This window comes from Camelus ferus, chromosome 9, assembly GCF_009834535.1.
Source record: "Camelus ferus isolate YT-003-E chromosome 9, BCGSAC_Cfer_1.0, whole genome shotgun sequence".
Classification (NCBI taxonomy): Eukaryota; Metazoa; Chordata; class Mammalia; order Artiodactyla; family Camelidae; genus Camelus; species Camelus ferus.
In genome coordinates, this window is record NC_045704.1 from 80,198,226 (window position 1) to 80,210,141 (window position 11,916).

General features: G+C 37.7%; 1 protein-coding gene across 1 annotated transcript in view; it reads left to right on the plus strand.

Moving 5' to 3' along the window:
* The window catches only part of CAPZA1 (capping actin protein of muscle Z-line subunit alpha 1), a 38,827-nt gene extending 30,844 nt beyond the window's left edge, over window positions 1–7,983 (plus strand). The window contains exons 6-10 of the mRNA XM_006182888.3: window positions 807–886; window positions 1,477–1,555; window positions 4,044–4,115; window positions 5,549–5,611; window positions 6,356–7,983. Of these exons, the coding sequence (XP_006182950.1) occupies window positions 807–886; window positions 1,477–1,555; window positions 4,044–4,115; window positions 5,549–5,611; window positions 6,356–6,496 (435 nt within the window). The 3' untranslated portion in view covers window positions 6,497–7,983. The remainder of the gene's footprint in view (window positions 1–806; window positions 887–1,476; window positions 1,556–4,043; window positions 4,116–5,548; window positions 5,612–6,355) is intronic.
* The last annotated feature ends 3,933 nt before the right edge of the window (window positions 7,984–11,916 follow it).

Here is an 11,916-nt window from a genome sequence, read left to right on the forward strand (position 1 = left end):
AGGAACAGTTGGTGTTTCTCACTTCTAGCAGGACATCTCCATCTGAACTTCCCAATTTGTTAATGACACCACCGTCTTTCTAGTCATCCAGGCTTGCAAGTACTTTAGCTCCTTCCTTGCTCTTGCCCTTCACTTGGAATATATTGCCAGGCTTTTGATGGTGCTTCTGCATCCTGATAGCCGTTGGTACTACCCTAATTTATTGCCTAGATTAATTCTGTGGCCTCCTAACTAACTTTCAACTTTTCTTCCATTTTACCTTGTACACTAGTATTGATAATTTTCCCAAAATAATAGTTCTGGTCATGCCGTTTTGGTGTCAGTCCATTGCCTGTAGAACAAAATTCAGTCTTCTTACCTTACATCTTCTACTACATGACCTACGTCTACAATCCAATGTTGTCTCCCACAGGTCCACTTCACACACACCCTCTGGCCTGACAGAATTAATTGCCATTCAGTCAGTGGCAAAGAAACCAGCTCCTAGTTTCTTACCTAAACTGCTCACTCATCTTTATTCTCAGTCTCTGCTTATCAGAATCTCATTTGTCTTATAAGGTCCAGCCTAAAAGACACCTCTCTCTTGTACCCTAAACCAGGAGCAGTATTTCCTTCTGTATTCATTGTACCACTATCTCCTCTAGAACTTAGGTTGTGCTTTGTGTTCGTATCCCATGACCTCTTAGGAGTTGTAAGTTCATCCTGTCTGACTTCATCTCCCCCAAGGATTTAGCACACTGCTTTTGTACAGTATTTGTTGTTTAACTATGTCTTCAAGAGTCTAACTTTTTTTTTTTTAACAATAGGTTTATGCTAAAACTATAGATGGGCAACAGACCATTATTGCTTGTATTGAAAGCCACCAGTTTCAGCCTAAAAACTTCTGGTAAGAAAGTAGATGTTCTCTTTTATCTATATTGGAAAGAAACCAAACCAGCAGTTGAGACTTAGTTTTTAATCTAACTAGCTTGGGATAAGTTATTTGACTTAGAGGCTTTTTAGTTCCCTACTTGCACAATGAGGGATTTGGACGTGATCATTTAGATTTCTTCCAAATCTAAGATTTTATAATCTATCTTTTAAAAAATTACTCTTACATTGAGTGAGAATAAGTGATTAATGAAGTACCCAGTGGAAAATCTGAGTTTAACTTGGGTTTGGTTAGTAACACTTGAGTTAGTTGCATAACTCGACTGCCCGTCCATTTGTGGAAGAGGCTCCCATGAACAGAATAGGCATAGTTTTCTACTCCAAGATGAAAAAATGAAAAATGAAAGTCAGAATAACTTAGGAAAGACTTATGATGATTCCATTTGGAACTAAACTTAAACTTGAGTGGATAGTGCTTTGTATTTGTCAAACTGGAAATGACTTGTTTCTTTTTCCCCTCTTTCCCAAATTCTCTGCCTCAGTGGCAAATTACCTGTTTCATATGCTTATTATTAATTCTCCAGTGTTGTGTGTGTGTTTTAATAGGAATGGTCGCTGGAGATCAGAATGGAAGTTCACCATCACACCACCTACAGCCCAGGTGGTTGGAGTACTTAAGATTCAGGTGAGATCCTAACATGTTAATAGACCATGTTAAAAACGACACATTTTAGACCCAACCTGCAAATTGGTATTTGTTCTGATATTAGAAATAAGGAACAACTGTATGTAGATGCAAAGGGAAATTGATGGTGAATAGAAATAGAAGTGAGTAGAAATAAAAGCCTCCTTTCTGGAGAAGTACTGTAGTCAAACAGAGAACTATTCTGGGGTGATAAAGGATAGTCATATGAAGTGTCCTGCTTGCTTGTTATTTTTCTCTTTCAGAGATAACCCAAGATCTTTCCAGGAATTATCAAACAGCAGTTCTAGGGAAGAAGAAAATAAATGTTAAGACATGACTATATAGCAGCTACTGTAACTTAGGGCCTTTTGTGTATACTGTCTCATTTAAATCTGTACATATGTATTTAAGTTAACTCTTAGTTGTGAAAAAAGCTACATGAATGGGCTTGTTTTATTTATCTTTTTGTTTACAGTAATGCAAGAGTTTTTAAATCAAGTAAATAAAACACAATGGCCAAATGTTATTAACGAAGCAAAGTAGATTTCTAATGCTGGTGTTGGGACTGACAGGCAGGTGAATAAAGAGCTTGTTAACTTATTTGATACCTATCTGGATTGAAGTCTTCTGATATCCTAGCAGATTTGATTTTCAAAATTCAGGGTGATTTAATTCTTAAGCCCAACTAACTCTAAGGTTGGGTTAAAGAGTTACTGATAACTGAGAATATCAGTACATAATTGTACCTCTATTATTAAGTCTTGCTTTAATAACGATTAGCAAGACTTGCGTTTTAAAATGGTATATTTTTGTCCCTTAAACAAGCTGTGTAGTGGGTTCATGTTGCCCAGGGAATTCCTTCTATTGCTAATAGGATCATAGTTTCTACCTAGATGGAGCTTGGCTGTTTTTATACTCTTCTAATGGTATCTTAGGAGAGTAAGTCCCTAATGAGACACTTTGCTTCTTCCTGGAACAGGGAATTTCTAACTTTTTGATAGAGCATCACATTGGGAGGCATTATGCATATTGGATGAGGTTTTAGTTTTGGAATTTTAATTTAATTTAGATCCTAGCTTCTACTACTAGATATATGAACACGGAGAAGTTATTAAATTGCCTCAAGCCTCAGTTTTCTCATCTGTAAAACAGGATTAACAGTAGTCCCTATCAGAATTCTTACAAAGATTGAATGAGATAATGTAAGTAATAATTAAAATGTTTTATATAGGGTCTAACACACAGTTAGGAGTCAATACATAACAGCTAGAGTAGTGCAGGTTATTGCTTCTTTCTTCTCTTCTGCTTTATAGAGATAAAACATTCCTTTTTCAAATGTCTCCTGGTAGTATGGACTAGATGAAGGAAGCACACATTACCTGGATTACTGTTCTAGCATTATACTCTGAATTTCAGCTCCTCCACTTTATTTTTTTCATAACACAAGTGTAATTTTCCTGCAACATTCCCTTTCCCTGAGTCTCCTCACCTATAATAGGGTAAAGTCTGAATTCTTAACATGGTTTTTAAGGTGGTTTGCTCTTCACAGTCTATCTCCAACTTACTTCATAGCAGTGTCTTTTGCTGCACTGTCTTCCACACGTACCCATTTGCAGTGAGTTCTTTGTTCTTCCCTAAACTAAATCAATTGTGTTTCATTCTCTTGTACTTTTTATCCCCTTGCTAGATACCCTTCTCTACCTTGTTCACGTAGATAACAACTCCTATTTTCAAGACCCTGTTCAAATGCACTTAACAAAAGGATACTCTGATCCTATTCTGTCTGGCCAGTTTCTAGCCATATTAAGGTGACTGAACCTATCGTGTAAGTTGCCAAAACTTCCTGAGCCTTACATGTCGTTGAATGGTTAGTCTGTCTCTTGTGTAATCCTCCCTCTTGCTAATTGTCATCATAATTATTGCACCCCACTTTACCCTACATTCTCAGAACTGCTTTTGTCTTATTTTTGTAGCTTGGTTTACCAGTAGAATAGTTGTTTTCAATGTTGTCTTTAACTCTTAATAAAGCTTTCCTGCACCTAGTCAGATCTCTACTTAACCAATATTAATGACAGTATAGATGGAGAAGTGTGTAAAGGATTAGGACCCATTAAAATTCCTTGGTTTTCACAGAGAAAAACTAACATTCATTGATTTTATTTTGACTATTTTAATACTTTTAAAAAGTGGAATCTTATTTTAAGGTCTTTGTATTTGTTCACAGTGACTTAGCACACAGTGCCTAGAATGCAGTAAGCACATAATAAATGTTTTTTAATTAAAAATCAGTTTTTCCTGCTAAGGAAAGAGAATTCTTAAATTTAAGTGTTCTGTGAATTTAAACCACCACTGTAAATTACTATTGGTGATATTAATTATTCATGTAGAGTTGGTAAGATTGAGGATGGCTTAAGGCATGCATTTGGGCTCTAAGCAATAAGTTTCTATGTGACCTACACATAACTTGCTCAAACATTGTCTCACACAGGTTCACTATTATGAAGATGGCAATGTTCAGTTGGTTAGTCATAAAGATGTACAGGATTCAGTAACTGTTTCGGTGAGTGTGGAATATTTAATATCTGTCTCACTTTTGTCTTGTTTTTCTTTTAAAAAAATAGTTTTGATCCTGAGTACTGATTCTGCCACTAGAAATTCAGGTTGTTTTCAATGCTTTGATTTTGGCATATAATATAATCAGTATATAACTAGCCAGATTTGTTGTTAATTTACAGTCTTTGACTCAGAGTAGTGATAATGGCTCTGGAGAATTCAAACTTCTTTCCCTCTTTCTCAGTTGTGAGATTTGCTCAAGGACAGCAATATTTCAATAGATAAATACCAGGAGGAAGGAAAGTTTGCCAAACTAAACCCTGTAGGGCTACAGCCATATTATTAGAGAAACTGAGTATTTTTAGGAATATCCAATCAAAAAGTATTGTGTTCTATACCTGGAAAGAAGGGACATAATTTTTTATGCATTCTCAGTACTTCTTTATATCCCTAGAAGTTATTGCTTTTGTTTGTGTGTTATATCTAATTAGTATTTACCTTAGTGAAGATTAAAACTGAGAAATGTTAAAAATATTTATTAATTTAAAAATAACAAAACAAACCCATTACTTGTTAACCTAAGTAACACTTTCAGAAAACAGCTATATTTAAAAAAAAAGTCATTGATTTACATTTCCTCAAAGGGTATAATGTCTGACATAATAAAAGACAACTGGATTTTCATATGTGCCTCACACATTAGCCCTCAAAGTGATGGAATTCATCACACCTCATGTAGCTTCTATGAAACTACACTGTACACACGAGAGTAAGAGTGAAAAAGGCAAGTAGGCTTGTCTTAGTATTATTATGAATAGAAAGCAGTTTTGACTATTTGAAAGAATCTTGAAACTGCTGCCCTAGGCATTAAATCTTACTCTCTTACCTTTAATTCTGTTTTACTAAATACTGTAAGGAAGAAAGAGATTCAGTTCATTTTGTACCTGAATCATGTAAAACAAAATGCAGTTGGTTGCTTTAGCATAATAAGTAGTAAACAGAGGAGTATCTGAGCTTAAGACATATGACTGATATGTCTGAGGGCATTGTTTATATCATTTTAAACCAGAGATATTTTCAAGGCATTAAAATTTCAATGTGTCATGATGCCTTGGGCATACTGTGGTAGAGTGGAAAGAAGCATGGGTTTTTTTTTGTTGAAGACCTGGATTCAGATCCTATCTTTAAGATTTAAAAGCTATATAATTTCAATTGAGACAATTAAGAGAATTCTGTTTTCTCATCTGCAAAATGGAGGTGATAATAATAACCGCAGATCTACTTCACGGGGTTGCTGTGAGAATCAAGGTAATATTCATGGGAACTTGAAAAATTATAAATTGTTATACAGATGTTAGTTAAGATGGACTTAGTATCTTTTTATTCACTGCATACACCTTTTTAAAAATCCTGATTTCTCCCCCCTCCTCTCTCTATTAGAATGAAGTCCAAACTGCCAAGGAGTTTATTAAAATCATAGAGCATGCAGAAAATGAGTATCAGGTAAGATGATTTGAAACTAATTTTTCTCAATCTAATGCCTTACTATTTTGCTTTTAACATATTTAACAGAATTTTCTGTTCTTTTAACATAAATATACATGTTGCTCAGTGTTACTAAATATGGAGACTTTACAGACCTTGCAACTTGGCACTCTGCCTACAATCAGGGTTTCGCCACTGAATGCACTGCAGATTTTCCCTGCTATCCCAAAGTAGAGCGTTCCCATGAAACCTTTCCTAAGGCCAAATGGCGCAAAGCAGAGAAGTAGTTACTTGTAGGACACACCTTGCTAACATAGGCACAAAATACATTGAGATACAGCACAGATGCTCACAGATACAGTTCAAAGCTCTGGATGCTTGATGCTGAGTTGCTGAGTGTAGTTACCGGGGAAGGACCTTGATGGAGCCGCTGCTGCTGCTCAGGGTGGACTCTGCCCCTTTAACAGCCTCACTGCAAAACAAATGCTGAACGCTATTTTCTGCTTTTTACTTTAGTAAAAATAAAGTGACATAAAGCAAACTTTAGAAAAGCAGGGGATGCTTGTTTAGCCCTAGTTTTAGAAATAATATGGGCGGGCTTCTTAACTTGCTTCAGAGGTTGGAGAGGTGCTCACTAGAAATATTATGGCCTGCATGTCCTTCTTAGGGGACTCAAGCATGTCCTTTGACTACGGAGTTACTTTCCTATTCAGAACCATCAGGTTTCTATTCAAGCAACTTATCTTCAATTATCTATTGCAGACAGCAATTAGTGAAAACTATCAGACAATGTCAGACACCACATTCAAGGCCTTGCGCCGGCAGCTTCCAGTTACCCGCACCAAAATCGACTGGAACAAGATACTCAGCTACAAGATTGGCAAAGAAATGCAGAATGCTTAAAGGCTGAATGCAAGATTCTTCAGTATGTGGAAAGAAAGGATTCAACGTGTGGTCATGTGATAAATAAGTGATTTATAAACAAGAGTGATATTTTGCTAGGGCTTTCAAAGTTAACAGGTTTTCTAGCCTCATGGAATAATACTGTTGAACCTATAGCATTGTCTTGATTCTTTTTGTGTTTTCTGCCTTGTAATTTTCTGTCTTCACTATATCTACTTGTAAATCTTTTCTTTTCTTTTCCTTTTTAATTCTACCACATTTAATGCTGGGGAGAGAGATCTATCCTGGAGTCATTTTACTGTTTAGAAAATTTTCCTAGCCATGAAGCCTTGTTACTGATATAGACAGGTAACATGTTCAGTACTTCTCTACCCCAACCTTCAAAGCACTTCTGGTACTTCATTGGTTTTTCTGATCAACCAACAGCTAAAGAGGCTATGCGATAAACGGTAGCTGAATGGAAGACACATTCATCCTTCTCCCTCCACTTGCTTTGATCATCACTTGTAACATAACTAGAGCTTTCAAACTTTTGGATTGGGGCTTTTCAGGTCCTTTTTGGAGGCAAAGGAAGTTTTCTGGAAATTCCATTATAGCCAGCTTCTCTGGGGAAGTTGTTTTTAAATCCAAAGACTTGAACCACATTCCCTGCACAGGAACGTGTTTGCTTTTTGCCCTTCCTTCATTGTCTCCTTCCCATCTAGTACCATTATAGTTATAGACATTTGCATTTTTTAAAGAGTTTTACCCATTTATTATTTTTTTAATATTCAAAAACTGCTGACATGCTAGGGATATAGTAGAGTATAAAACTTGAAAAATGCAGGTGTTGAAGGAATAATAGGTATCTTGTGCTTTAATACTTTGTGGCAGGATTGTACTATAAGCAAATGAATCAAACAACTGTGTAAATCACACACAAAAACTAAAAATGAACCAAAGTGAAAAGGATAACTTTCAGGCAGTATCTTTCTATTGTAACCTGTTATTTAAGGGAATACTAGTGATTTGTTCTAAATAGCATGTAAAACTTATTTCAGATTACTCTTCCTCAGTCCTGCCTGCCAAGAACTCAAATGTAACTGTGATATAGCATCCCTTCCCAGGTTTATTGGCAGGTATAGGTGTGATCTCAGAATACACAGGTGACATAGATATGATATGACAACTGGTAATGGTGGATTCATTTACATTGTTTACACTTCTATGACCAGGCCTTAAGGGAAGGTCAGTTTTTAAAAACCAAGTAGTGTCTTCCTCCAAATACATGTCAAAAAAGAAGGGTGTTTGTGCTTCAGCTTTGTTTTTGCTTAATAATACAGTCAGCAAGAGTTTGTTTCCAAGTGACCTGTTGAGCTGTGTAAACATTTTTGTTTATTTCAAATAAAATATATTTGTATTATTTGTCATTCATACTATATCCATCCATACCACACTATCCTCTGTATCAGGTAGTCCAATAGAAATATACCTGTTTTGTTCTTAAATTGTCTGAGTCTCTCCTTTTTGAGCCCTCTCTTCAGCTTTTGTTCTCAAGGTAAGATGTGGAACTGTATTTGATCTTATTTGATGAGAATGTTCAGGGTTTCTGAAATTGGTTTCTACTTTTAACTGTTATAGATTCAGTGACTATCAGAAGAACTTGCAAAGAACAGCTCTTTTTTTATTTAAGTTTGAGCAATTTCTCTGTGGATCATACTGCTCTACTCAGTGGCTACTGGGTGGTTCAAAGGTTTTGTTTTGGGTTTTCTATTTCTGTCAAAAAGAAAAACATCTATCTTCTCTACTTATCACTCAAAAAGCAAGGCCCAAGTAGTTACAGTTACTAGCCAGGAAGGAGAAATGAAAGAACCCCCTGTACCTTGAACTTGGATAATATTTCACATAGACTTAACTCTGAATGCTTTTCCTTCCGTACACGTGGGAAAGGCTTTTATCCTGGTTCCCAATAGGGAACCAGAGGAATTTCAGTGTTTCACCCTGCATTCAAGGCCAATTCAAATTCTCACCCTTTTGAGGGACAGTTAGCTATACTACACTCTGTACTTGTTGTGCAAACAGATTCAAACATTCTGGCCTTTGCCTTTCACTTACTAACCCCATCAGCCTACCTGGTCGATCTCCCTAGTCCATATAGACTTTTGTAAAGACTCTTAGTCTCTTGTCCATCTAAAGCCCTTGGTTACTTGTATAATTGGGAGGAAATCAGCCCTCTTTGCCAAGTCCTACAGAGACCTCTTGACTTCCTTAACCTTCTTCAGCAGAATATTTGCTTGATTGTATCCATTTACCACACTGCTGAAGTCAGCCTATGGTGTCCTAGGGCAGTGGTTTCCCAGCCAGAGGGAAAGGAGTTTTCTGGGAGGACTCACTCCTATATTTGGGTTTGAAGTTACACTGCTGAAGACTATGTGTTTCATTTGTGCCTCGATGGTTGTGCTTCTGTTAGTTGCCTAGTTCTAGTGCCTGTTCTGTTTTATAACCTAGAACTTTGATGCTAGACTTACCTAGGTTCACAAGATACTTGCAAACTTTGGCACATTCGCTCCAAATTCACAAAAGACTGATACAATCTGAATGCCAGTTCATGAGTTTGTAACTTAAATAGAACTACCAACTACTTACTACTTGGGAAATCAAAGAAAGAAAGGAAGATTCGTAAATAAAGAACAAACCTGGACAGTCCCATAAGATAAGTTGAGCTGACTAAAATTCTCCCTTGAACAGAGTATATTTTTAAAAATAGGGTAGATCTAAGCCCTGTACAGGCAAAAACCAAATGCATCAAAAAGCATTTCTATGTATAAGAATTTACAGTTGATCCTCATTCACTGTGGTTATGTTCTGTAAACTTGCCAGCAAACATTGAATTAGCACATACTGAAACATTGCTCCTAGGGGAAATACAGAGTTAGGTTCCTGCAAGCTTCTGGTCACAACATTTCTGCCAGCCAATCAGTACATAATCTTGTTTATGTTTCTATTTAAGTCGCTTTATTTAATATTTTTTATTCATTAACATTGAACTCACCACTGACAGAGCCGTAACTCATACCTGAACAAAGCTTACCTAACAGGAATTTTCTCTCATTAAGGGAGGGACATCACAGCCTTCTACTTAGGAACACTAGAGAGCACTTCAGCACTACGTAGGCTTGGGGGCCATTTTAAGCAGTTGAAATCACCAACAAAAAGCACAAAAAATGTGACCACAAAATAAATCATGAAAAGGGTGTTTATAATAAGAGCTGAAACATGAAGGCAGAACATCATCTGATTCCACTTCAACTGGGAACATGAACTTTGGGCGACTTTTTTTTTTTTTTTTTTTTTTTTTTTTGCCACTCTGCACATCCATGAACAACTACAAAAGTGCTACTGGTACTGATTTTGAAGTTAACTAATTTTAGTGAGTAGGTGAACTTGAAAATATAGAATCCACAAATAATGAGAATCAATTGTACCTGCCACAGCCATTCCTTTGTTCTATGGTTAGACTGACCAATTTCAGCGTTTCAATTTAAGGCATATTTCTAGTTGCCTTAGGGAGTACAGTCTAGTTGGAATATATAAAGTTAGAGAAAATTCAAATGCTTAATTTTAGAATCCAAGAAACTATGGAGTAATGAGAACTATAAAAATATAGGGCTTATAACATTCTTCTCCAAAGTAGTTACCTTGGGAGACTAGGTTTGTTCCAGTAATGTTGTTGGCCAGAGTTAACTTTCAGATGGCCTTCAGTGCTATTTGAACCCATACTAAAATCAACCTTACTGCTTTAAAGTCAGATTCTAAAAAATGCAGATAGTTTGGGGGAAGGCTTCAAGAAAGACCTGAACTGGTGAAAAATAGGAAGATCATTCTAGACATCTAGACAGCCACAGGTGAAAATAACAACTCCAATTGAAGTGGATTTTCCAGATTAAACTGGTTTAGAGAGGTTCCCTTAACAAAAGCCACATAGCATCACATTTCCACCAAGTTTTTACTGCAACTGTTTGTGTATATTTTGAGAACATGCAGAAGATGAGGCCTATCCAGGGAGAAGGGAGAGGTTATGTATCCAGGAATATGGGGACTTAGATTTGCTGATCAGAATGGAACCAGACATTCAGTTTGAGTACAGTGGATGGTAGGTTTTTGGAATGATAGTAGCAAAGCAGTTGTCAGGAGTGCACCCTACTACTCTGGGGCATCACCAGGTAATTGGGGGAGGAGGAAAAAAGGTAAAATTTGCATTTACATTCCTAATTTTTTCCTCTACTTTGCATAAGCAATTTCTAAGACAAAACATTTTCCCATTTTCCTCCTCCCTGTAGCTTTGGTTCCCACTGACTGAATTTCCTGTTGCTAAAGCCTGTTTTTCTTGGCTTTAGTTGGTTGTCGGCCTGGGAAAAGGTACAGGAGTAGCCCTGCTGGAGCATGACCTGGGTTCTGGACATTCTTCACACTAGGTTAGACTGAGTGTGTGGCCTCCCACAGGGAATTACTTTGAAGAACACCACCACGCTGAATATATGTGGAACTCCGGTATATTTGTTTAAAAAACTGTGTTTTTTGTTTTGTTTTGTAACTTTTATCAGCTTTGCCCCATCTCAGTATGTGTGTTTTGTAATTCTGGAAGACAAACAGATGCAGAGGCTTGTTTTACGTTTGTTGTTGTTGTAGCCCCACCCCCTTTAGTTTGTCTCAATAGTCTGTCTTCTGAAGCACGCCGGTCTCTTACTTCTCTTCCTGGTACTGATGATGCTGTAGCTATTAACCATTTATTGCCTAACATAACTGTCTCTTGCTCTCAAGAAACTATTATTTTGATGACTAGAGCAACCCTTAGCTAGATGCTAGTAACAATTAAAGAGCAATACAGACTGGAGCGCAATTAAGTGCCCAAATATGTGGCTCAAGGGTAGGGATCACCAGCCTTTCCATATAAAGAAGCCCGTGTGGCAGAGAAAAATAACGACTGTTCGTCCTGGCGGAACCCGTTGTCCCTCCCTCCCACACGTACACACCTTTATCAGAGAAACTTGGTTCTTCCCCCCAAACTTCTTGGCTCCTTTGCCTCCCTCCCAGCTTTTGAAAGTCCGAGAAGGGAAAATGGGGGAGGGGGGTGTGCCGCTCGCTTGCGTACTGGTCTGTGTCCCAGGAGCTCTGGGGGAGGTGCTGGATGAGCTGCCACAGTCCAGCTGCAGCCGACCCAGGTCCCAGCCCCTGCCATTTGCTCGCCTGCTTTTCAAAAAGTGCCGAGGCCTTGGGGGGTGGGAATGGGAGTAGCCCAAGCTGAGGCTAGGAAGTCCTAGGCAGTTCAGGGGGCCCCAGGATATAGCCACGTTCGGATTCTGGCAGGAAGCCAAGGGAGGGAGCTTGGGGTAAGGGGAGGGCCCTGAGGGAGGGGTCAGACTCCTTAGGAAAGAGTTAAT